At 38.8% G+C, this 27882-nt stretch overlaps 1 protein-coding gene across 2 annotated transcripts in view; it reads left to right on the forward strand.

The window, feature by feature from the left end:
* Positions 1 to 27632, forward strand: part of PDE3A (phosphodiesterase 3A) — a 281361-nt gene extending 253729 nt beyond the window's left edge. Inside the window, exons 9-16 of one of the 2 annotated variants that reach the window (XM_067469301.1) lie at positions 320 to 457; positions 5578 to 5689; positions 6315 to 6428; positions 7918 to 8117; positions 8707 to 8910; positions 11867 to 12022; positions 16126 to 16366; positions 23855 to 27632. In XM_067469301.1, coding sequence (XP_067325402.1) covers positions 320 to 457; positions 5578 to 5689; positions 6315 to 6428; positions 7918 to 8117; positions 8707 to 8910; positions 11867 to 12022; positions 16126 to 16366; positions 23855 to 24096 — 1407 coding nt within the window. In that variant the 3' untranslated portion in view covers positions 24097 to 27632. The remainder of the gene's footprint in view (positions 1 to 319; positions 458 to 5577; positions 5690 to 6314; positions 6429 to 7917; positions 8118 to 8706; positions 8911 to 11866; positions 12023 to 16125; positions 16367 to 23854) is intronic. The other variant, XM_060776605.2, reaches the window with a different exon arrangement.
* Positions 27633 to 27882: the final 250 nt, after the last annotated feature.

A 27882-nucleotide genomic window follows, 5' to 3' on the forward strand; every position in this document is an offset into this window, starting at 1 on the left:
AACTTTAAGAGTTTGGCTGATATTTTTGACCACACTTTTCTTTTTGGCAAACATCCCTTATTTACAGCTGTAATTCATTTAGTTTCTGTTCGCTTGGAGAAAGCCGCTTTCTCAAATCTCACATACATTGTAAAACTTTCCCTCTCACCTCAAATATCTGGCTATACCCCTTTAAATCTGTCACAAGCAAAGTAGGAAAGAAGAATGAAATCAGTTTACAATGGGTTAATAATGATGTCATGGGCAATTCATAAGTTAGTTCACCAATGCTTTGTAGTATTTGTATAATGCTGGAAATATCTGTTGGTTTTTGATGCAGGAAAAACCTATTCTCGCCCCAGAGCCTCTCATTATGGACAATTTGGACCCTCTTATGGATCAACTAAATAATTGGAATTTCCCCATCTTTGATTTGGTAGACAAGATAGGCAAGAAATGTGGCCGGATCTTAAGCCAGGTAAGAATGTGTGTATGTGCTGCAGATTTGGATAATAGTACAATCCTGTGTGAATTGATTGTATTGCATTTAAGAGGACTACACAAAGACTGTGCTCATGTGTGGATTTGTTTGTGTGCATGAACTGTTTTGATGTAGAGTTATGAATAAGGGATTGAGAGCCTAGGAGCCCAATATTCAGATCCCCAGCTCAACCATGGAAATCTTGGGCAAGTCACTGCATAATGTCAAGAAGGTCAAACACTCAGCCTTAGAAAAGGCAGGAGCAAACCTTTGAACATCTTGTCATGAAAATCCTATGATAGGGTCACTAGAACTTGGAGTCAGCATGAAGATACATATCAAAAATGAATAAATATTTGGATGCAGTAAGTTCTCATTGCCATTTATTGACACTTATGATTGTGTATTGTAGATCCTATCTATCAGGTTGATATCTTGTTAGTGAATTACAAAAGCTGTCCTTTTAACTACTGGCTGTCAGTTTACAATATGGCCCCATATCTAGGGTTGACATGTTCCTGGACTATGTGTCAATACACAAAACCATACAGGCATGCTGGAGGACCTAGAAAGTTCATAGAGAGGAGAAATTCATTGGGCGTGGATAAATGTGAAACCACAAGTACCAGTCCCCTATGGATAAAGGGGTTGAACTTTACTTTGAAAAGCCATGAATTCTATTCTAGAAAACATTATTACTAGACAAGATAATTACTTCCAAAATGTATGGTGTATTTTGATTGAATTACAGTAATCATGCTTTTGTACTTTGAAAATTAATCATTACCAAAGGACAAGTGTGTATTGTTATGTAGTTTGTATCCCACCTCTATGTTTCTGCCAGTTCGCAAGTTCCTGTCTGTGTAACTAACCATGCTCATTCCAAACCACAGTGTAGAATTTATTTGGAACCATGGTTAAAAAGTGTTGGGGAGATTGCCACGATCTGCAAAATTGTTAGAAAAGATACAAGGCTACTTGAAACTTTTTTAAAAAATCAGAAGTTGTTTCTTAAGAATGGATGGGAGCATTTCACCTGCATTAATATGTACAATTATTGCTATTATTATTATTATTATTATTATTATTATTATTATTATTCCCCCATTTCCAGTAATAAGCTTTGAGGTGACCTAGCCAATAAGCCTGTAAATGAAGCCAACTTTATTTGCAATATGCCTCTGTTTATCTAAGGCAACGAAAGGTTGCATTTTGTGATGTGAAAAAAATGTCCTTGCAGGATATATCCATATACTCCTTCAGCTTGTCCAACTCTAGGGATTTAGATGATTCAGTCTTAGGTTTCTGCAATTTAAATTACCTTTCCTGGTTTGAACTAGAGAGAATGAGAAAGAAATTAGCTAATTGAATTACCTGTATGGTCTACATAGCCTGAAATTTATGGAATGGAATAAAGAAGAGCTGACATTCTTCCTCACCCCGGAGGGAACATTCGCCTTTGGAAGCCAGCGTCAGCATAGCCTCTTGAAGGATATTTAAGAAGCCATTTACGTAGGTTGCAAGGGATGCTAAACCAGTTAAGGGTTTATATTAAAAAGAACAAGCTAAAAGCATCCATCTGTGGTCACAATGGAAAGTCATTGAACACAGCACTGGCTGATCTATAAAAATGCAAGACACAGTCATCCGTGCAAGGCAGGAGATGAAATCTCAGTTCAAGGTGGGAAGTTAAACCTTTTTCAATCTTCTCTGTCATTTTACACCATACTGAGAAGTTAGATAATACCTTAATTTGCACTTTCTTTTGCCTAATAATAACCCCTATAGTGAAAAAGCAGAGGAGGCAGACTTGAAAACTAAATGGGCCTTTAAAAGTCAAGTAATTTTCACCTGCTCCTTCTATCAAAAAAGAGAAAGCAAAGATGCTTAGGTGTAGAAGAGAGCAGATTCAAGGAAACCCTTTCTGGATTCTAGGAAAGGTTTTTGGGCCAAGATTCTTGGCCAGGTGGTAAGATTCGAGGAAAAACCTTTAGGGATGAAACTCCCAGAAATAATAACTGTAAATGAGTACTCGAGAAGTGTTTCACGACATAGATAGGCTGCTCAGAAAACAGCTCTTGCTTTCCACAGCTTTGAACAGAAAGAAATTAAGCAACCTAGGAAGGAGTGTAAAATGAATATCCTGAATTTCCATGATAGTTTAATAAACCCTAAAATTGAACTACAATTCCCATTTTGGAATGATCACCAGCTGGAAGAATCTAGCACTTTTCATCCAACAAAGCAACTTTTCCAAATACTTTTAAGTCTGCTTAGAGAAGTAATGCCCATGAAAGAGCAAAACCTTACTTACCTGAGGACATTCTCATTAGTAATATTTTATTGAGAGGGCTAACATGGTGTAATGGTTTGGATAGTGGACTAGGACTCTCAAATTACAGGTTCAAATCCCCAACTGGCCATGGAAACTCACTGGATAAACTTGACAGAGTAGGATTATTATTATTATTATTATTATTATTATTATTATTATTATTAGCTGCATTTGTTGACCGCCGTTCTCAGCCCTTTAGGGCGACTCACGGCGATGTACAACATATAAAAGGCAATTTACAAAAGGCAATAACAAAATAACAACATATCCATAATACAACAATTATATAGTTACACTAAAAAAAATCCGCTCCGTCTCAACGTAGAATCGTAACCAATCTCATAATCCATATTCCGTTCCAGTCGTCTTTACCAAATTATTGTAGCACTTAGTTAAATGCCTTCTCAAATAGCCATGTCTTTAGGCTTTTACGGAAAGACATAAGGGAGGGCGCCTGTCTGATGTCTACAGGGAGAGTGTTCCACAGCCGGGGGGCCACCACCGAGAAGGCCCTCTCTCTCGTCCCTGCCAGGCGTGCCTGTGAAGCAGGCGGGATCGAGAGAAGGGCCTCCCCAGACGATCTCAAGGCCCTCGTGGGCTCATAGGCCGAGATGCGGTCCGAAAGGTATTTTGGGCCGGAACCGTTTAGGGCTTTGTAGGCCAACACCAGCACCTTAAATTGGGCCCGGTAGCAAATCGGCAGCCAGTGGAGCTGGAACAACAAGGGCGTTGTGTGCTCCCTGCGACCCGCTCCTGTTAGTAACATGGCTGCCGCGCGCTGGACTAGCTGGACTAGGATCACAAAATTGTCCCATCATTTCTCATTTAACAGCCTGTTTGTTTGTTATTTTTGTTGCTCAGGGATCATTAGAAGAAACTTCTTAACAATAGGCTAGTTCAGCAGTAGAACGAATTGCAAGAGAAGTAGCAGGATCTTCTTCTCTGTCCATTTTCAAGAAGAGATGCTTTAGCTGGAGATCAATTGAGCAGTGATTGGACTTGATGGCCCCTGAACCCTTTTCTATGGCTCTGTTAATCTCCTCTAGGTTGGGCGTGCTGGAGAAAAGGCAGTATTTTATTGTAACTAATAAATAAAGTAAAAAATAAGTCTTCAGATGAGAGTCCAGATAAATTTTACTCTTACAGATCTCAAGTTTTGACCATAATGCTGCAGTAGGTGGCAGAATTTCCTTCTAGTATCTACTACAATTTCATCTAGTTCCCCAATTCAAAGGAAGAAAGGAGAGAAATACTTACAGTTTGTTCTTAAACAGAAATAATAAACTTGTAGATTGGAAAATAATTGTAATATAGATGTTTTGAAATGAGGGCACAGTTTTGGCCAGCCCAAGACAGACAACAGAGAATGTTGTTGATGTGCAGTATTCATAGAAGAGGAGTGTTAGACACTAGTTTAAATAGCTTTTTACAGAAACTAAGAGGAGCCTAATATTCCCCCCCATTTCTGATGTTTAGGCATGGGCATAGATGTGTTTGTAGTAATATGGCAGCACCAATGCACATGAGAATAGCATCAACAGACTTTGAGGGAATCAGACATTAGCAGAAGTGTTTTGGGACCAGAACAAGAAGGAACTCACTGTCCATATATGTTTGTGTGCTGAACTGGATTTGGGGCAAGGAGCATGGAATAAATGCCAGAAAAATTGTTGCAGAGATCTCAGGACATGAAAGTTGTAGTTTTTCCATGTCTGTAGCCTTCTCTGCCAAAATATGCTGGTGCCTCACCAAATTACAGCTCCCTGGGTTCCATGGCATTGAGCCATGGCAGTTAAACTGGTGTCAAACTGCATTAAATCAACAGTATAGATGCACCCAAAGTCTGATCCAAGAAAGCTCTTAACTTCTTGACTTGCCAGCAATAATTAACTTGAGCTATGGAGGTGGTCTTGTTCTTTTAAAAAAAACCCTCTTTAACTGTATTTTGCACTTACTCTTTTGCCCATTCTACTCTATTTTACGCATTTTTGATCTCCTCCTCCTCCTTTTTCTACTGGCCAAATGATATAAAACTGAGAAGGAAAATGCAGTTCCATTATGGAGCATGTGAGAAAAAGATGTAAGATCAGCTTGTTGTCATCTAAGAGTTATGTAGCTATATTTATATTCATTATATTTATATTGTCAGGGCATGTCTTTCTTTCCTTCATAGAAAAAGGAATACAATGAGTGGGGAACTTCATTAGTGCATGCAGCTGAAATTACCCCCTGGTTTTTAATTCTCTATTATTGACTTGCATTGTCTGCCAGTACTATCAATCGAAATGTTTTGTGATTGTGTGTTTGGTTGTAGTTGTATTTATTTATTTATTTACATTATTTCTATCCCGCCCATTTCAGCCCGAAGGCAACTCAGGGCGGTATAAACAGTTGGCACAATTCGATGCCAAAACAAAATACATACATTGATAAAGCAAAAACATTAAGTGCAATTAAACATAAACGACAGTGCATAATAACAATTTAAAAAGAAACTATGTCCTCTGTTCAAATCTTCATCTGTTACATTGTCTTGGCCGTTCCTGAGTCAATTTCCAACTCTAGTTTGTCTATTTGTATGCAAAACAAGGAAGGCAACCTGTCATTTTCATTTTGCCCTCCTTTTTCTATAGTTTCTACAAGATTGAATCTATCATTTTCATGGTTTGGGGACAGAGTAGGGGGTAGTTTGGTCCCAGTAAGAGATTTTGGATGTCCACATTTAGGATGTTCGTCATGTCTACTCTTTCCCTTATGTCTCCTTTTGTTTTTGTCTTTCTAGGTATCCTATAGGCTCTTTGAGGACATGGGGCTGTTTGAAACCTTTAAAATCCCTGTGAAAGAGTTCATGAACTACTTCCATGCTTTGGAGTGTGGATACCGAGATATACCTTGTAAGTAACATAACATACATACAAAATTAAGGGGGAAGAACATCCCAAAATGCATACAAAAATGTTGGCAGGATAAGGTTTCTTTTTTATAATTTGAGCTGATGTCATTTTAAATTGGTATTACCTTAAATGAGAGTCAGTGTAATGCGGTGGTTTGAGCATTAGACTACAACTCTGGGAACTAGGGTATGAATCTCCATTCAGCCATGGAAGCTTATGGTCGCTTTAGACAAGCCACACACTCTTAGATTCAGAGGAAGGTTCAATGGCTATTGTTTTATGTCCTTTGGTGTGCAACTAAATCATGCACACACATATGCTATGACTGCTCACTTTGAAAAAGAAAAGTAATTTGGAAAAGTTACTTTTGAACTACAGTTCAGAGTATGCTCCCAGCCAGTATGACCACTGGTTAAGTGAACTAGAGTGTTTCTATGCTCTAAGGAGAATTAACCTATGTCTTTATGTATGGATGTATCCCCACTGGTTTATTAACCCAACAGTTGATTTCATTTCTTAGAAAAGATAGGAGCTGGAAAGAAGAAATTAACTACTTTTTTTGTCCAATAGATGGCATTGTTGCCCTCACACTCCAAACAGAAGTAACCTGCCTCTGTCTTCACAGATCACAACAGGATCCATGCCACTGATGTCCTTCATGCTGTTTGGTATCTGTCAACCCAGTCTATACCAGGCCTCCCAACTGTGATTAATGACCACGGGTCAGCAAGTGATTCAGGTATGGTTCTAGCCATCCTTGCCCAGTGTACCTTATTTTTGAAGGAGAGATACTGAATTGGTAGAAAATACCTGGAGTGGTACTCCTTTCCATTTCTTTGTTGTACCTTAGCCACAGTTTTCAGATACGTGAGGAAAGGATTAGCAAGTTAATTTGAGTGATGTCTATTCTAGAAAGAATTTATGAATATACAGTTGATCCCCCACATTTACAGTTTTGACATTTGGGATTTGATTATTCACAGATTTGTTCTCACTAGAAATCTCTAGGTCCCGTCCGTCCGTCTCCCCCCCCCCCCCCCAATGATACGTCATGCTGGAGGTCATAGATATTCCTAAAGCGATGTTCTCTTGGGTTTAAAACTATTTTTAAGTATTTCTTAAAATTTATATAATACCAATAGACAAGAAACAGAATTAAAATAGCATTTTAATTCAGACTTTCACTTTTATGGGGGATCCTATGTCCCTCATCTCAGTGATAGTGGAGGACTGGCTGTAAATTTAAGATCTTATTGTTAGATGTGCGTAGATGATGCACTTCCCATTGCAAAGCATTCATATCTGTATTCTGGACTATTGGTGAACCAACTCTTAGGGTGATTATTAAAGTGGGGTTTCCCACTTTTTCCACAATAACTCAATTGGTAGCTCAAGATATTTGTGACACTTCTGGAATGTGTCCCACTTTGTCCCATGAAAAGAAATGAGTGTAAATCGTGATAATCTAGATGCCATAAGAACAAATGTCTCTTTTAGATGACTTTCAGCTCGGCAATTTGATGAATCAGAGACAACACAAGATGTTTTCCTGCTAGAGGTGAAGGATAAGATAGCACTTCTCACTTCATTTACAGAAGTTGACCTTCCTGACAGTGGAATGTTGCTTCAACACATTAGGCAGAGAATGTTCTTTTGTGGATACACTTTTCTCAAATTGAAGGAGGTAGCTAGTGATCACAATAAACAGTTGGGAGGTTACCATTGCTGCCCATCCTTACATGTGCCATCTGAACCATGTGCTGCGTTCTGTGTCACATGCCTTGCTTTGGTTCAGGAATAGGCTACTGTGTGAAGATACGAGGCCAAATCCCACCCCACCCCACCCCTGCAAACCACATTTTCTGTACAAACAAGTCTTTCTAATATTTCCAAAGAACAAGAAAATCACTTTAAAAAGTACAAAATTTGTTAATAACCTCTCCTAGAAATTGAAGTTATTCACTGAGTTGTTGTAAGTTTTTTCGGGCTGTATGGCCATGTTCTAGAGGCATTCTCTCCTGACGTTTCACCTGCATCTATGGCAAGCATCCTCAGAGGTAGTGACCATATAGCCATATATGGTCATATAGCCCGAAAAAACCCACAACAACCCAGTGATTCCGGCCATGAAAGCCTTCGACAATACATTGAAGTTATTCATTTGTGAATGCAAGTACAAAATAAGTGAAGACTTACATCTCTAGTAATGACCTGCTTTTTTTGTCTAGATTCTGATAGTGGGATCACTCACGGCCACATGGGATATGTATTGTCGAAAACGTATGCACCAGCGGATGACACATATGGCTGCTTGGCTGGCAACATCCCTGCCCTTGAACTGATGGCTCTTTATGTAGCTGCCACCATGCATGATTATGATCATCCAGGAAGAACCAATGCCTTTTTGGTTGCAACCAGCGCTCCTCAGGTAAGCAGGGCCAGATTAACCAGTACCTTCTGCTCTTGCAAAGGAATGGCATGACTGCCATCCATTTTCTCCACTTTAGATCTTATCAGCTTCGTATTGCGTCTGTCCAAAATATAAAGAAATTTGCAAAAATTGCAAACTGACATCAAATCCCTCACATCTGCACTGGCTAAATCCAGCAAGCTACATCAATTATGCTTGTACCAATTAGTCAACTGAGTTGCCAGCCCCTCAAAGAACTTAGTAAATCCTCCAAACTAGAGTATTATAGAGCGGGATATATGATAGTGATTGAGTCTTCAGTTTGTCAGGGTATGGAGGCTATATGTAAAAGCATGGAAATATGAATAATGCATATATTACATACAGTGTAACCTAAACCATGATTTAAATAATTTTAAACTTTTCAGAGCCTGTAAAAGTTACTTTATGGACTACAATGATAGAATCTCACAAAATCCCGAAGGAATCTGAGAACTGTAGTACAGAACAATAAATGTTCTAAGTGCTGTCCCTTTGTGTATGCTGTTATTTGCATGTTCTCTTCCACCAGTAAAGGTTTTTTCTCTGTCTCCCTCTGCTTGTTTAGGCTGTATTATATAATGACCGCTCTGTTCTGGAGAACCATCATGCAGCTGCAGCATGGAACCTCTTCATGTCCAGGTCAGAATATAACTTCTTAGTCAACCTCGATCATGTGGAATTCAAGCACTTTCGCTTCCTAGTTATTGAGGCAATATTGGCCACTGATCTGAAGAAGCACTTTGACTTTGTTGCCAAATTCAATTCCAAGGTAAGCTCAATCTTGTGAGTCTTCTTTGAACCCAAATCTTTATAGTTAAGGTTTGGGAAGCTGGGGTTTGAAGACATTGTGATTTTATAACATGGCATTGCAAAACCCATACTCTATTCCCAAGCTATGCAAATCCCAAGGCTAATAGTAGAGGTAAGGTAAGAGTGGTTTATTTGGAGGCCATAACATGGAAAGTTCCAAGGGAGTTAGAGACTCTGTGGAAAGTGGAAAATAAACAAATAAAAGAAATCTTTAAAAATCCTGGAACATCCCTCTATTAATCTCTAGGTCCTCCACTGCAACTCGATGGTCAACTTTTCCTGGGGATTCCTAGAGACCTTTTCTCTTCAACACAATGCTTTGGCTAACTTCTGGAGGAAGTTAATCATAGAGTTGCATGGGAAGACCTAGAGATTCCTATAAAGACCATATTACTTCCATCAGCAAAGGTAAAATCCATTAATATGGAGATCTGATTGTGTTAACCCAGGGATGAAAAATCTGATAACAATGCTGATAGTACATGGCAGCCTCCAGCAATCCTATCCAACATGGTAACGAATGAGGGATGAAGGGAGTTTGAATTCAGCAACCTCTGAAAGGTTGCACAGTGCCCACCACAAATCTTCCTGCATACTATGAATTCTTCCCTACATTTGGGGAAGTGGCCTGATTTGGAACACCTAACAGTTTTGTTTTCTACCCCATATTTTTTTTTTTAAAAAAATCTTGAATATGTAATTTTCCCCATTTGCACTTACCAAATTCAGTGGCTATCACAATTGCCTTCATGTGGAGGACTGAGCTGCATGTGGCTAGCATAAGGATGTTATGATAAGATGCATCCTAAAAAAAAGAGGTAGGAATCCAAATTAAACAACACCATATTGGATCGGTAGCGGTACAAGTCCAGCCTTTTAAGAACTAAGCAGTTAAATCCGAGCTTTGATGAATAAAGCTGTCAGTTTCATTTCCTCCCACATCCATCTGTGGTTTGGGAATGAATGTCATAAAATTACATTTGACTATCGCATTGTTTTCTTCATCTCACAGCTCTTTCTTGTTGGTTGCCCTGTGCTATTTTTATTTTTAAAAGTTTTAAATAGACAAACATTGCTAAAAAGCTTCCCCCACATTGAGATTTTATAAATTGCAAGTTCTTTCTGTCCCATACATGAAGACATTTCCCAATTTTGATCAATCCTTACCAGATATGAACTTATACAGCCCTCCCTTTCTCAAGTATTGAGGAATGGAGGGTGGAAGAAATAGAAAATAGGAATGTAACATTGTATAGCAGCCCCAGAGCTATGGGGGAGGGGGCACATGATAAAGCTCTGGTCATGAGTGGATGGTAATTACACATCAGACTAGTGGTAGATAGTTTGGATTGTAGAAATGGGAGCCATTGCATGAAGTTTCACGAGGTGTAGTGGAGTCTCCTTCTTTGGATGTTTTTAAACAGAGATTGGATGGTCCCCTGTTGGGAGTGCTTTAATGGCATATTCCCACATGGCAGGGGGTTGCACTGGATGGTCCTTGCAGACACTTCCAACTCTATGCTTCTATGGTTCTAAGTCAGACTGGAACACATTTGGAATGAGAAGACTTTACACAAATGCTACAAGAAAGCTGGAGTCCTATTGGTGTAACACAAGTGTTTGATTTTCCTTATGCATTTACTCATTTGGTTGTTGTGCAATATATGGATTCAGTTGTGGTTGAATAAGCAGAGCTTCATTTCATGTGAGCCTAAATTCTGTTATTAGTCCTGACTAGAGAAAAGCCATTGAATCAATTACAATTACCTGCATGTTGATCCACTGCTCAACAAATAATTGAATGGTTCTACCCTAGTTAGGACTAATAAACAAGATGCAGTTTTTCATTATTAGATGACGCAGAACTACTCAAGAGTACCCTCAATGTACCACTTGAATCAATGGAATTGCAGAAACAGTCTCCGTTCATTCTCCGTTGCACAATAAGCAGGGACATTGGCAAGTAGAAGGTTGATTACACAATTTCAGTATTCAGGCAAAGGGTCATGTTGTGCCACTACCACATAACATTGTGAGTGTTAATTTACACAAAGCAAATCATGGCAGTTGTAGTTTTCAGCTCTCTCTGCTAAAGATTGCTGGTTCCTCACCAAACTACAACTCCCAGGATTCCATCACATTGAGCCATAGCCATTATTTATTTATTTATAGTTTCAGAAGTGAATTGAGGGTACACTTATCATGTATTTAAAAACACCAAGTTAAAATTTTGGCACTATATTAAATGTCCTTTGACCAGAAGCTGGCCTCTTATATCACTGTAAGAAGATCCTCCATTGTGCTTGTGGCATGGCTCCACACGCACATGTTGTGGACTCCACTTTGAAGATTAGCTCTGCACCTCGTGGTGCCAGAGCAGAGTCTGGTCAGCACCCTCCAAGTCACCCAGTCTTCTGTGGGTCCAGGAGGGAGTCTCTCATCTGATATCAGCCATTGATTGAGATTCTGGGTTTTAGCCTGCCACTTTTGGACTCTCACTTGCTGAGGTGTCCCTGCAAGTATCTCTGTAGATCTTAGAAAGCTATTTCTTGATTTCAGGTGTTGGCATGCTGGCTGATATCCAAACAGAGGATAGTCCGGAGATGTCAATGCCTTGGTCCTTTCATTATTGGCTGCTACTTCCTTACAGATGTCAGGTGGTGCAATACCATTGACATCTGTGGTGCCACAGCCATTAAAGTGGTGTCAAACTGCATTGATTCCACAGTATACATGCACTCAGAGTGAAGCTTCAAATGTGTATGGAAGAGACTATCTTATATGAAATTGTAAAATGAAGGATACACAAATAATTCCTACATTGCATTTTTTTCTGCTATTACGTCCTTCTCTTCAATTATTTATTTTGTGTGATGCCTAACCCCATCGACATCCAACTGTTTACTCAAATCCAGGTGAATGATGATGTTGGCATTGACTGGACGAATGAGAACGACCGCTTGCTGGTTTGTCAAATGTGCATCAAACTGGCTGACATAAATGGCCCAGCAAAACATAAAGACTTGCATCTACGGTGGACAGAAGGCATTGTTAACGAATTTTATGAACAGGTAATGGCCACTTCTAGTTTTTGCTCCAAGACTCCATGTGGATACTAAAATCAGTGGATTCTCAAATCCCATTATTTATGGTGGTGTACTAAAGTGTCAAAATATAGGTTTGTTTTCGGAATATTTTCAAACTCTGGATTGTTGAATCCATAAATACAGAATCTGTGGATAAAGAGGACCAACTGTACTCCTTTTAACAAGCTTGAAGCTACACTGTCTAACAACCACTCCCTTTTTCTAATTCTTCATTTTCTCTGAAATCTTCTTAAGGGCTGTGATAAACTAAACTGGGGAGTGGATGAATATGAGGTCTGTTTGTCTCGATCCAGTAGTGCCATGGAGAATAAATGAATAAACATTTAACTACCATTTAAGAATAATTAGGAAATTATATGAAAAAAATCACAATAATTAATCTGCTAGACTAGCAAGCATAGCTCAAATAGATTAATTTGATTCAACAATTTTGATGCATGGGACACCATTATGTTTCCAGTTCATGCTATCCTTTGACCATGGGCACTGATTTCTATAGTAATGTCCTCCATTCATAACTATCTTTTTATAGTTATGTATACTTAGAACCTCTGTGACTTAATATCAGGGATCTTGCAACATTGGCAAATCAGGCATCAGGCAAATTGGATTCAAAACTCACATTCATTAAAAACTCTCTGAAAGCTGAATTTTCGTGAACACACAATAATCAAAATATACATAACAGAGCTTCACAAATGACAAAATGACATGAAGGACAGAACCATAAACTTGCAATGCTATGAGGGTTTGAAATGAATAGCAGTTTGAAACTGTAGGGATTGCTAAGAGAAGGGGAGATGAAAGAAAGAGGTTTTAAAGTGAGGCCTATATAATATCCCTAATCTACACACAGAAACACACACAAGAACACTTTTGCGGAACTGCAATGTGTAGGGTCAATACTCTCCAGAAGATAGATTTTTGAGATTAAGATGTCACATTTTCCCAGTCTCATTGGATAAGCTACCAAAATTCCTCTGTGCCAGAACAAAGATTTTGAGAACGACAATGAAGTAATTCAATTATCTGGCCAAATTTCCAGATTCTGAGGGTTCAGGTTGACCCAATATTGCAATATTCCTGCTTCTTGGCAGGGGGTTGGACTGGATGGCCCATGAGGTCTCTTCCAACTCTTTGATTCTATGATTCTATGACCCCATTACCCCAAAATAGTACCTTTTCATTTCATATTAAAGCATCTCACATAATGGGGAAAATAAAGATGAGATCAGGAAGCTCTCTAAAATATTGGGACTTCTTCAAACAAAGGGATTTTAACTTGGCCTTCTGCGACTCATTACTCAAAACTGTATTTTGTTTAGCTGACAAGCACTTACTTAAGAAAGTCATCACAGAAGCATTAAAGGTGCTCCAAAGGTGACATTTCCTCATCGTAATGTGTTGTTTGCCAACTGCAGGTCCACATGCCTGCAGAAATAGAACTTTGCCTGGGGCAGTAAACAGTATTCAATTATTTAATAAGGAAACTTAAGAAAATTTGATGATAGTAGATAATGGAGTTCAGCAGAATACTAGCTGCAAGGTGTGATACACTGAGACTTTTCTCAGATAACCCTGTCTCTCCTATGACAGAGTGTCAAAATTGGTTCCAGCTGAGACCATTTAGATACATTAATTGGCCATTTTAAAACTGTGATTAAAATTTCAAATCTCCCGTGCTGATTTTTCTATGGATATTTTAAGTTAGTTTTTTTCCCTGCCCAATATGTACACTCCAGCACAAGCATTTTCTACAGAGAAAGTAATGACATTATAGTGAAATATTACTTTCTGTGCTGAAAAAGCTGGTTCTCGTGCAGAAAATTCTGACTTCTACACCAAAAACTACATTTTATTTTATTATTTATTTTGAACATTTTATTTTATTATTTATTTTTCAACCCCTAGGGGGACTCAGGGCGGCTTACAATTGGCAATAATTCAATACATGCAAATTCTGCACGAAATTACAACTCTTTCTATGCACATAAAATAATAAAATATACGTAGTAGTTCCTGCTGTTTCTGCACAAAACTTCACGTGTAAATTTTTCATAGACTAAGTCTTAAACTCTGAAAAATTCTGCCAGTTCAGGATTTCTCCCAACAGGTCCTTCCAATACTCAAGAAGCATGTTTTTTCTTTTCTTGACAAGCATTCACATTTTATTTGTCTTACATTTTAATAAAATAAGCCTTCAGTCACTAGTTGTCAAGTGATATTTGTGTGATGGTTCTAATTTGCATTGCCCCCCTTTTTTAGTGCTCACATATTTGTTTTTTTTAATTAACTATATTAAAAAGTTTTTAAAATTACATTAAAAGTTTAAAAAGTGAATCAAGAAAAGAAATATAGAGCATAAACACACAAAAGTCAAGAAAAAAAGAAAAGAAAAAGTAGATGACCTCCCTTCTAGCTTCACTTGGCAAAAAGAAAACAACATAACCTTCACCCTCTAGGCTTCCCAATGTCGACTCCTTTTTTGAACAATCCCCTCCCTCAAATTATTCTTCAGAACTCAAAATTGCCAAGTCCTTTTCTTCCTCATGCAAAAAGTGAACAAAAAGTTTCCAGTCAATCATTTTTTTCCAATATCCCTTCTTTTAGTAAACATGTTAATTTGGTCACCTCAGCCAAGTCCATCACTTTTATCATCCAATCCTCTTTTGTTGGTGCCCCTGAGTTTTTTTTCTCATTTCTGTGCATAAAGCAATCTTGCTGCTGTTGTCATCTTGCCCATCTTTCAGCCTTATCAGATGGGCAAAATTGTCCATCATGCAATGCTCCTATTTCAATTGTGACATGGAGCCCACTGGCTCCCATCCTATGGTGTTGATCTACTTCCAGTGGGGCTCTGTGCTGCAAGTGAAGTAGGAGTATGGTAAGCCACAACTATGGCAACACAGGAGATTTTCTGTATTGCATAGGCAATAACAGAGGGAAGCCGGTTAGCAGATGCTTCACCCGTGTGATGGGATGAGCAGGGAACAGGATTATGCAGGGCAATGGGTTCCCCATGCCCCTCCACAGGGCCCACTGAGTTCAACCCAATGCATGGCTAATCTCACCCATATTGTGATGAAGTCCATAGCAATTTATATCAGTCAGACCAAGTAAAAAAGTCTCAGGTTTTAACTGGATATTTTCCCTCAAAAATTTTTTGGATCATCTTATGTATTTGAATCCAGTATTTCTTGTGCACCACATATGGTAGAAGCACACCACTTGCTTTTCACATTTGGAGAAAGTTTTGGAAACCTCTTTCGACATCTTAGAAAGCTTTTCAGTAGTCATATATCATTGATACATCATTCTATTAGAAAATATCTTTCAAATTATAACATATTTTAACCTTTTGTTTCACATTTTCTCCCATTGGTCCAACATCATATTACGCCCATCATTTTGTACCCACTTTGTCATGCAAACCAAAACTCTCTGCAATCATTTGTTCTCTTGTTTTAATTCTATATTCTCATTGTACTTTTTTAAGGAGATCTTGATAAGTGAACCATTTCTTCTTGCCTTGTGTCTCTTTTCTATAAAATGTTTCCTGCACATATACCCACATTGGCATTGTCAGGCAAAAGATTAATTTATATTTCTCTCATATTTGTGATAGAGCCTGTCTAACATAATGATTTTTAAAATCCACATTCACTTTCACTCTGTCCTACCACATATAAACTTGCCAACCATATCTCAGATCATGTCTCTCCACTGCCAATATTTCAGTATTACTCAGCAAAACTCAGTCTTTTATCCATGGCTTTCAATCACTTTTAAAAATATCTTTTCAATATTCATTCTATTCTGTTTGTTAGAGTTCGGGGTGCAAAGTGCAATCCTATGGATGTGACTGAACTTTGTTTATTTGCACATTCCTCACCCTTGGCTATTCAGAGTTAGAGCTGGTGGAAGTTGCAAACCATCAACATCTGGAGAGTAACAAGGTTTCTTTGAAGTTTTTAAATGTTGAAACACAAACACATAAATCTGGATCTAGAAATGAAGTAGGAATCAGCATCACTGAGATTGTAATATATTTTTTCCTGCTCTCTAAGGGTGATGAAGAAGCCAGCTTAGGCCTCCCGATCAGCCCATTCATGGATCGTTCTGCTCCTCAGTTGGCAAACCTACAGGAATCCTTCATCACTCACATTGTGGGGCCGCTGTGCAATTCCTACGACTCAGCAGGACTGATGCCAGGGAAATGGGTTGAAGACAATGATGATTTGGGAGATACAGATGAACCAGACGAGGAAGATTCAGCAGATATGGACACCTGTGAAAATCCAGAGTCAAGTATGTGTGCATGTGCATATATTTGTGTGTATGCCTGCTTGACGTACAAGCAGTATCTAAAATAATTGCTTGGATTCCAGGATTGCTAAAGCCAATGTTTTAACCCTTTCATAGCCCTCTGCCACATACTTCACAAGGTTAGGCCTCGGTTCAATGAATGTGATGATTAAAGGATTGGTAATATGGTCGATGAAACTGGATCACGATTTTAGTCAGGAGATGCATTGGATTGTTATTGATGTACCAATATTGTGTATTATGTTTTTATGGTTTTAAATTGTATACTGTTGACTATTGTATTTGGTATTTTGTTATAAACCGCGTTGAGTCGCCAGCTAGGCTGAGAAACAGCGGTATACAAGTATAGTAAATAAATAAATAAATAAATAAATAAATAAATAAGGTTTCCCTAATTAAAATTCCTCCCATCAACCCGCTCCAGCTGCACATGGGTCAATATAATATGGTGTGGCAACTTAAAAAAAACCAATGTGATTCTAGGCTGCATCAATAGATCTTGGGGAGTTATTGTGCCCCTCTTTTCTGGTTAGCCAATGCTTGACAAACTGTAATGTGTTCCGGGGGTGGGGGGTAATCAAAAGTAGTAGAAAGTCTGGAAACCATGCCCTCTGAGAAGCAGCTTAAAGTGCTGAAAATGTTTATCCTCAAGAACAAAAGGTTAAGAGGTAACATGATAGAAATATTTAAATGTTTTAAAGCAGGGGTCCTCAAACTAAGGCCTGGGGGCTGACTGCGGCCCTCCAAGGTCATTTACCCAGCCCTCGCTTAGGGTCAACCTAAGTCTGTAATGACTTGAAAGCACACAACAACAATAACAACAATCCTATCTCATCAGCCAAAAGCAGGCCCACACTTCCCATTGAAATACTAATAAATTTATATTTGTTAAAATTGTTCTTCATTTTAATTATTGTATTGTTTTAAAGTGGGTTTTGCACTACAAATAAGATGTGTGCACTAGTGTGTGTAGGAATTCATTCATGTTTTTTTCAAATTATAATCTGGCCCTGCAACAGTTTGAGGGACTGTGACCTGGCCCTCTGTTTAAAAAGTTTGAGGACCCCTGTTTTAAAGGATGTCATATTGAAAATGGAGCAAGCTTGTCTTCTCCTGTTCTGGAGATTAGGACACAGAGCAACGCATTCAAACTACAAGAAAAGAAATTTCACCTAAACATTATGAAGAACTTCTGGACAGTAATGAGCTGTTTGACAGCTGAATTTGCTGCCTGGAGTCTGATGTTGCCTCCTCCTTTGTCTTTAAACAAAGCCTGGATGACCATCTGTCAGGAGATGAATGCAATTCTTTTGCAGAACTGGGAAAAATGTATTTTCTTGCACAAGAACCCCCCAAATCCTGAAAATGTCGTACTGTCTTGGAGTTTCTGAGAGCTGCAGTACAAAAAAAAATTCACTATTCCAAGCTATGTTTTTATGAAACTGCAGTAACTCGTGGTATCTCCTTCTCAATCTTTGAAAAATGTAGCTATAGTACATGCTTTTTCCTCTTTTGAGCTCAGTCAGGCATTCCCTTTGGATAATCTCTCAGGGGGACCTAAAACGTCTGTTAATTCTTCCTCTGGTGTGCCACAGGAGAGAAGAAAGGACAGATGTCCCAATTTTCAGCAGGATCTCGGTTTATGATTTAACCTTGATCAGATAGGTAAAATGATCAAGAAGGTAATATAGCTTTTGAATGGCAGGGCCAGTGAACCTTTGCAATAAATGCCAATAGGGAAATGTTCTCCTTAGGGGAGTTTAGGACTTCTGACAAATGCTTTCCCAACCTAAAATTTAAACTGAAGGCAAATTTCATATTTACAGCAGGTGAATGATACTTTAGCAACAAAAACCATTGACTTTCTTCATGTTTATTTAGTGCAGTTCCTATTATTCCTTACAATTGACCAAGCTGCATGAGGATTATATGAGTTAAAGGTAAATAACATCTGAGTTGCCATAGGTTTACACACACTCATTTCTGTTTAAGACCATGCTAGACAGAATAGTTTTCTGTCTATATTCCTGAGTGTTGTCATTGTTTTGATCCTTTCCCTATTGCTCAACTGCCTTTCTGAGCAGATGGGTTATGCTGGAAAGTGGAGATCTCACATACTAACCTACATGCACAGACTCCTTGCTGATTAGGGATTACTACTGTTCCATGCTTTACACTGAGAAAGGGACGCACTTGTCACCACATAGCAAAAATGAGTTGAATGCAATGATAGCTGGCATCTTCCTTGCTAATGGATTGGCAAGTCAACTCCAGGTTGTAGCCTGGAACTTGAAAGGCAATTACCAAAGTGTGATTCTTTCCATTCCTGGCTGAAAAAGTTCACCTCTCCCTTACTGTCGGCCGGAGAAGGTTCTTTTTCACAGTGTCTTCTGAAGCAATATTTTATTTATTTATTTATTTATTTATTTATTTTATTTCATTCATTTCTACGCTGCCCTTCTCCCCACAAAGGGGACTCAGGGCAGCCTCACATAAGCATCAATGATGCTATCAACATATAAAAATTTAAATTAAAACCATAAAACCCAATGTAAAGCATTATACAATACATTAACAAAATCATTAACAATAAATTAACGCACAGATAAAACCAAGATCCAGCCAGGTAAATCCCATGTCGCAATGTTCAAAAATTTCCTATCCAAGTTGCCGCTAACCTCTACTCGAACGCCTGGTCCCAAAGTCTTCAGGTGTCTTTTAAGGAGGGAGATGGCCAACCTGATGTCCTTAGGGAGAAAGTTCAACAAACGGGGCCACTGCCATTACTGTTTTCTACTTGTTGTTAAAGCAGCAAAATTATTCACGAGAGTAATGAAGCCACTTCAGACGAAAGGTTGTGCCCAAGAAAAAACACTCGGTGAATCCTAGTTATTAGAGCTAGTTATTAGAGCTCTCCAACATCTCAGGTAGCTTGCTCCTCCTTGGTGTAGATGCAGTCTCATTACCAGTGTTGAAGTAAGATCAAATCATCAAATCAGTTAGCTCCACTTTGTAGCCTGTTGTTGGCCTGCCCTAGTAGATATTTAGTAAGCCAATGTGGTGTAGTGGTTTGGACCACTGGTAGAGTGTAAATGTCTGCCAGCATAGATGTATCAGTGGTCTGGGCAGGGCATATGTGAAACTTGTCCCTTCTCCTCCAAGTACACCCTTTATCCAATCAGTGGGTTGAAGTACACCCTTTACCCAATCAACCTGGGCAGGGCATATATGAAACTTGTCCCTTCTCCTCCAAGTACACCCTTTACCCAATCAGTGGGTTGCCCAGGAGTTTTCTTACTGCCCTTGAACACTGAAGGCAAAGGCACTGCAATAAGACGCAATGCCTTACAAAGTGCTTATGTGAGCATATTTGCAGGGGCGGCTCAACCCATTATGCAAAGTAAGCATTTGCAGTATAGTTGATTTTGCCCAGGGGCGCTCTTGAGGCACTCTTGGGGGAAAATAGACCTTGACATATGTGAGTTGTAGTTACTGGGATGTATAGTTCACCTACAATCAAAGAGCATTCTGAACTCCACCAATGATGGAATTGAACCAAATATGGCACACAGAACTCCCATGATGAACAGAAAATATATATCAGTGATTTGGGGGGGGGGGGGGGGATGCCAAAATACTGTTTGCTTACCGTTGAAAATTACCTAGGGCCGCCTCTGCATATTTGTGAACTATACCAGTGTAAGTTATCAACCACATTCTGATTACAACATTTGTGTTGTTTAAAAATATGCAATAAAAAGAAGAGAAACCAATAATGGACATTACTGTCCATTTAAAAATCACATTCAAATTGCATAGGCAAAGACTTACTTGTTCATAAAGAGTTTACTATATCTGTCCTCTGAGGGTGAGAGAGCCTAAGTAGGTCACCTAGTAGGTTTTTATGGCTAAGCAGGGATTCAAGCCCTGGTTTCATGGATTCTAAATGCAACGCTCAAACATTTTTACTCAAACACATTCTCAGCATTTTATCTAGGGCACACAGTCAAAATTGGATGACCTCTGAAGTAGCACAACCTTCTTAACTCATAAAAATTAAAGACACCTCTCAAAGATGATAAATTAATAGGCCTGTCTTTGATAGACAATGACAGATAGAGTGCCTGCACCATGTGTTGTACTGCAAGAGACTTGCGTCTTTAGGGCCCTCCAGTCTTCTGTATGACTGGAGTGTGGTAGAGGCTCCTTCTTTGGAGGCTTTTAAGCAGATGCTTGATGGCCATCTGTCAAGAGTGCTTTGACTGTGGCTTCCCTGCTTCTTGGAAGGGGGTTAGACTGGATGGCCCACGAGGTCTCCTCCAACCCTATGATTCTATGACTTTAAAGCATTGGCTCCTGTATTTCAGGATTCCGATTGCAGTGTTTTAACTTGATTAGGTTTGTAATGGCTTCCTGTAGAATTTCAAATCATGATAAATGCTCTAATGACCTCTTTGGAGAACTGCAATATTTGGGAGGGGTTATCTCCCAGGAGACAAGGGAGAAAATGTTCTCGCATGGAACACTACTGTGGAATAGAGGTTTCTTCTGATTAAATCTGAAGGTTTCCTACAGGGAACTGAAAGCTTTCTAATGAAGGATTGAACTGGATTTGGGCTGTGCCACAGTGAAAAGCTCTTTGTTTGCAGTTGAAAAGATTGAAGGACTCAACAATTTGGCTCCCAGCACACACTTACTTTAGGCCACCTGGAAACGCTAATCTATGCACACATTGCTTTGGGACAAAACATTCCTATACGTCATTTTCCCCCTCTCCCCACATCCAGCCCCTTCATTAAAACTTCTGAAGAGGTTTATCATTCAAGTTAGCAGCAGCTGCTAAGGATGGATCATGAGAGAATTCAGTAGGAGGGGGCAGAATGAAAGAGTTTTCCTCTTAAAGTTTTAAGAATCTTAACTGAGAACTCAGCCACTTCAGCTAAGCTCAGTTCCTACACTACATCTCACAGTGGTGTGAGAGCCACTCCTGCATAGTCTGATCCCAAACTAGTAATCCCAGAAAAGGTGTGGAATTATTTTTAAGGCACCACACTATTAATCTCCTCAAGGAATAGATTAAACAACTGATACTTTAGTTGATTTATCTGCAATGAACAGTGTTAATTGTTGAAGGGCTGGGAATTAAGAGGAAACAGGAAAGTATTGGAGAGGGTGATTCCTTCTAGCACTGAGCAGTAGATTTTGCATAATTTAACTGAAGTGCTTAAGAGTTCCTGTAATATCTCAAAATGTTACCTGAACCTGTGTCTGAGCAATAGGCATGCTTATTTCAGCTTTCTCAATTATTCATTAGGGGAAAGGTTTAATCAAGCTACTGTGTACCTTCAAGTCCTTTCTAGGCAACCATAACTCAGCTGTTTCTTGGCAGGATGTGTTCAGAGGGGGTTCACCCATGTCTTCCTCTCAAGTGGAGAGAGTATGTCTTGCCCAAGGTCACCCAGCGACTTTCTATGGGTGTTAAGTCATGTGAGCCACCACCTACAGTATGAAGACTGCATTTTGCATCCTGTGAAAATTAGTTGTGAGAAGTCCCATTCCACCAACATTAGTTTCATTCAGGTAGTCACAGTCTGGTAGTATAGTTCACACAGAAACATAGAAATCTGCCATATACTAAGTCAGATCAGTAGCCACATGTTCTCCTGACTATCAAATTGACTGGCCATGACGCTCTAAGGCAGGGGTCTTCAAACTTTTTAAACAGAGGGCCTGTCACAATCCATCAAACTGTTGGAGGGCCAGATTATAATTTGGAAAAAAAACAACCATGAATGAATTCCTATGCACACTGCGCATATCTTATTTGTAGTGCAAAAACACTTAAAACACTTAAAACAATACAATAATTAAAATGAAGGACAATTTTAACAAATATAAACTTATTAGTATTTCAATTGAAAGTGTGGACCTGCTTTTGGCTGATGAGATAGGGTTGTTGTTGTTGTTGTTGTTGTTGTTGTTGTGTGCTTTCAAGTCATTTCAGCCTTAGGTTAACCCTGAGTGAGGGCCGGGTAAATGACCTTGTAGGGCCATATCCGGCCCCCGGGCCTTAGTTTGAGGATCCCTGCTCTAAGGGTTTCAGAAAACAGGGATTATTTTATTTATTTGTTTATTTCAAATATTTGTACCCCACCTTCTCTACCCCCAAAGGGGGACTCAGGGTGGCTTACATCCGGCAACAATTCAATGCCCCCCATATACAAACAGGTAAAAACAACAGTTACATAATAAGTAAAACATTAAAATTAAATTAAAAACCATTTAAAATAGTGCAAATTAAATTAGTTGGCCATGGATATTTGCCAGCCTCCCTCCCTATCTTTTGTGTGCAAAGCATGAATTCTTTGACTGGGCTATATTAACCCATGTTCACTAAAGGAGCATGCCAGCTTCCCACTTGTCTACCTAAGGCAGTGTTAGAAGAAGTAATATAACCCTCTAGCAGGGAAGCAAAGGATGATGGCAGTGGAGGACAGAGTGGCAGTGGTGTAATCGAGCCCTTCCCCTACCAGGAGGAGATGAAAACTCCCCCACATTGCCAGCAACTACAATATCGGTGACAGAGCACTATTTTCTTCCTAAGTACCTGGAACCAGGGAAGTTTCATAACCAACTCTGTACAGGTAAAGCAGGGTGACATCTTCTCCTTTTCTAGTTCTTCCACCAGCTGTTTTACAAGCACTCTAGCTGTCATTTGCCAACACATTTAAGTGGGAAATGACAACATGCAAGGTAGTGTCCCAGAATAGTACTGGCAACTTGATTTGCTTTTGTTTTAAATCTACAAAAAGGAGGAAAGCTTGGGACTGAATGCCACCTGTGACCTACACTTTATTCACCCCTGCTTTTGTATTGTATTTCCAACTTATGACAGCCTTAAAACATGCTTAACATGGGGTTTTCTTGGCAAGGTTTCTTCAGAGACTTGATATTACTTTCCTCTGAGGCTTAGAGAGATGCCTTGCCCAATGTCGCCCAGTAGTTTATAATTGCTAACCATTGTCCCCAGAGTCGTAATCCACCTCATAAATAAGTACAGACAGTCTCCAAGTTACAAACATCCAACTTACAACATCTCATATTTAAGAATGAGGTGAGACAGCAGGAAGTGAGAGAAATCTACCGCTATGAAGGGAAATTCGCTTCTGAAAAAGTTATCATGGGGGAAAAGTGTCTCCACTGAAGCTTTATAACCAATCCTTGTTTCCACAAGCCAAATTTGTCAAACTTCAATTATCACAGGGTGAAATTTTCTGAACAGGGACACAGACAGCAAAACAAACACTACAGGGGAAGTTTTCCCCGTGCTATACAAAGTTTCCTTATATTCTGACTTACAATTAAATTCATCTTAAGAACAAACCTATCTTGTTCATAATTTAGGGACTGCATATACCTTACCTAGGATGGCATGCAGTTGTAATAACTCTGAATTGTGATGTTTTGCAGGGAAGAAGAGGAGGAAAATCTTCTGCCAGATAACTCAGCACCTGCTTGAGAACCATCAGATGTGGAAGAAAGTCACAGAGGAAGAAGAAAGGAAAGCCGGGATAGAAAAGCAAGCTCTGGAGCAACCAGCAACGTTGCACCCATCCTCTGAACAAATTGAGGCAATTAAAGAGGAGGAGGAAGACAACAAAGGGAAGATGAAGTCGGAAGAGGACAGCACAATTCCAGAAACAAACCAGTGACGATGATAGGATTCCAAGCAGTATTTGAAGACAAGGATGACTTGCATACCAGTTCCTTTTACAAGCCAGCACAACATTTTAGACACAACACTGTAGAAATATGGGGGGATGCACCTACAGCTATTTAGGTTGTTTCTCTTTCCTTTTTTTTTTAAAAAAAAGAGTGGGGTTCATTGTTTAAACTCCTCTGCTGAACAGAAGCTTTCACACTGCAACACCGACTTTTACAGACTTTCGTATGGGGTGGGGAATTATAAATATATATAATTATATATATATTATATATAAAATATTAGCCTGATTTTATCAGCTGCATATTTCTTTGGTTTTTTAAAATGATATATTATGGTAACTGTGACATTAAAAGAAAAGGGAGAAATCTCAAAATGAGTGATGTGACCAAGTCTACCTTGCCCTTTCATGATGTGGTGCCACTAATAGTATCGCTAAAATATCTATATAGTTTGCCATCATGGGTGTGCATGCACAAAAGTGTGCACACACATTACAGAAGTGTGAGAAATGTTTTTAATGTTGCAGTGAAGAGTATGATGTCATGTCACAGCTCATGTGAGTATGGGCCATCCCCAGATTATCACAAAGTGGCCTCTGCAGAGACTGTCTTTTCTCCTTCCTTCTCCAATAAATAGGATCCAACCTAGGGATGGGCAGCTGCAGAGGCTAGAGGGTTACATTAGGCCCCAAGGAGACCTTGAGGGGCTGCACCTCTATTATCCCATTCCCACATTGCAAAACAACAACAAATGTTCTCACTCTAAATATCCCCCAAAGCCCTTTAAGGGAATGTGGAAGTACTTTTTGCCATGGTTTTAAGTTCTCCTGATCCAATTTAGAGCTGTTGTTTTTTTAAAAAAAATCAGGAAGTGATCAAACTCATATTTGATTTACTTCTATTTTAAAAAGCCTTTGAGAAAACTTTCACCCTGGAGATCCCCAAGGACCACAAAAAATGGCCCAGGGAGTCCAAATGCAGCCTTTGACTTGGAAAGCCTGTGTCAAAGACATCCATTTTTTCTTCCACACAACTCAATAGAATTGTGAGAGATGTGAACCAGAAAAACTTCATGTGCTGCAAAAGAAGAGCCCTCATTTTATTGAATAGCCTGTCCTTATAGTTGGTTGGGGGGCTATAGTTAGCTGAGGAATGTTGTTTCTGACAAGGTGTTGCTTGAATTATATTCACAGTTAAGGGCTTAGTCCTGACCTTCAAACTCCTTTTCTGTCTTCTTCTCTTCCATGTTGTGAAGGAGTATCATCATCAGTCATCTAGGAACATAGGAGGGTGTCTTATACTGAAATAGATCATTGGCACATCTTGTCCATAATTCTGATCAGCAGCCCCAGTTTGCCAGGGTTTCAGGAACCATTCTTTCCTAGTCCTACCTGGAGATATATCCATGAGTATTCATCTAATTCAACCATGCTTAACTTTTGAAATTAGATACAATTGAGTGAGCTGAGGATGGTAAGGTGCTACTTTGCAAAAGGAAAAGTTCGGGTTGCAGTGGGTTGCAGTGTCCAAGGGAATTTGCAGTTTGTTGGAGTGGAAAGCAACACGCACCTTCTTCCGTTATATCTGTTCACAATGACATAATTTCATAATATCTCTTGGCCTTAATCACTATGTGTAACAATAATTGTTCCTGGGTTATAAATGTAATTTCCTTTAAAAATGGGGAAAGTTTATTTAATTGTAAAACCGTTTTTGTGGGACATCCTGCAGCACATTTTGCTATAGTTTTTCCAATGAATATCTTATTAAGTCTCAACCAATTCAACATAGTTTGTGGCAGCCACAAAAAAACAAAGTTTCTGGATTGCAACTACTGCTTTCAAAGTACCACACAACAACACAGGAAATAACACTTTTAAACCAGGAACGTTTTTTTTTCAAATTTTGTCACATAGTGTTTTAATATGGATCAGCAGCTTCAGGTCCATTGTGATTTTTGTGTGGTTGGCTGTGGTTGTGGAAATACGTGGGAGGTTACTTGGCAAATTAAATTATTAGTGTTCAAGATTACTATTTGCAAAATAATACCTTCCAAATCATGGAAAAAATCTTTCTTGGAGTTATAACCCCCATCGCTGGCTTGGATATTCTGAGAATTATAGTTCACACAAAGACTTTTTCTGAGTTCTTATACACCCTGCACTGATTTATTTGCTGTGAACTTCCTGGAACGCAGACAGTTAGTGCAAAACAGAGACAACTGTTAGTATTGTTTCACATGAAGGAAGAATCCCTTCTACAACATATCCCCATCACTCTCTGATTGCTACAAATAGAAGGAAAACTTGGGTAATTACATATAAGCTGCCTCTTGTACAATTTGTACTGGGAAATGAATCCTGACTGCCATTAGTGATATGTTCAATGATGAACTCTGCAACAAATTTTGCTAGAACTTTAGTTTGAATGCTACTGATTGAGATGAATAAATTGACCTTGGGTGCAGATTGACTTATAAAAAGCATCTGCAGTAAACAGAGGTAAGATGTGATTGGGATTGCTCCATCTAAGAAAAAAAATGCTTTTCAACAAAAGTTATCATGTAGCATTTTATATTTTGGCTAGAAATGACATACTGTAAATACTCATGGATAAGACAACCTCGTGTATACATCAAAGGTAGATTTGGGAGCCAAAATAGGGATTTGGATATGACTCGTAGCTAAGTCGAGGGTCATTCTGCAGATAGTTTGGCTGCTGCCATTTTCTTGTATTTTCCTGTATTCAGGAAGGCTAGAACTGGCAGAGAGAATAGAAGATGCCAGTGGTTTTAGATTTGCTTGGGGTGAATTAAGCTCTCATTTTTCACCACTCTAATTTAAGTTTTCCTTATAAGTATGCTTATAATACTGCAGTAAACAGATAAGTGGTGTGTATTATGTAAAGACATGAGACCCCTTTAAAGTCGCTGAAGGATTTGTGTGTGTGTGAATGCATGAATATAATAGCAGATGTTTAGGAACTTGAATACACATGGCCACTAGTTGTTTCATCTACCTATTACCATTCTATTTCTGTCTTAACATTTTAATTTAACAGTTTCTTTCATTCTTGAATCTTAAATGGGATGGGAGATCTGGATTCACCTGGGATATTTGATATCAAGAGGCAAATAACTATCTTTTGTGATGTAGAACATAGATGTTAATCCACCTTGGTTGTATGAGTCAATGGCCCTTTGAAACAAGATTAAGGCATGCGGTTTCCCAGCATGAAGACTAAAAATGTCAAATTATTGCTCGTGGGTAGCAGAGATTGTCACTGATACAAGATCAGCATAGTATTAATAAAAAACAAAAGGTTTTTTAAAACATGAAACACATGCAGAGGAGAAAATCAGATGTTTGAAACAGTGAAGGATTTTTTTCAATAGCTCCCTTTTTGAGGAAGTTTATCTTTTTGCCTCTGATAGATTTTTTTCCTGTATGTAAATATGGTGACTTGGAAGTATTCTATAGATAACAAAAAGATGTCAGGAAGTTTCTCTGAAAAATCATTTTTTTTAATGGAAAAGTTATATAAAATGTAAACACCACCACATTTGACAAATGTTTGCTAATTGGTTGGCAGTGAGACTTTGTGCTTTCAGCACTACAGTATTATTAGTGTCAGCGATTAGTAGACAGCAATTAGTTTATCCCTTATAAACCAAAGATACTACCTGGAAATCTGCATTAAAATGGCTATCTATTGCTGACCTGGGGAATTTTGATAGATTTATGTGTGAAGAGAAATTTGTGTGCCTGAATGCG

The sequence above is a fragment of the Anolis sagrei genome, chromosome 5 (assembly GCF_037176765.1).
Source record: "Anolis sagrei isolate rAnoSag1 chromosome 5, rAnoSag1.mat, whole genome shotgun sequence".
Lineage (NCBI taxonomy): Eukaryota > Metazoa > Chordata > Lepidosauria > Squamata > Dactyloidae > Anolis > Anolis sagrei.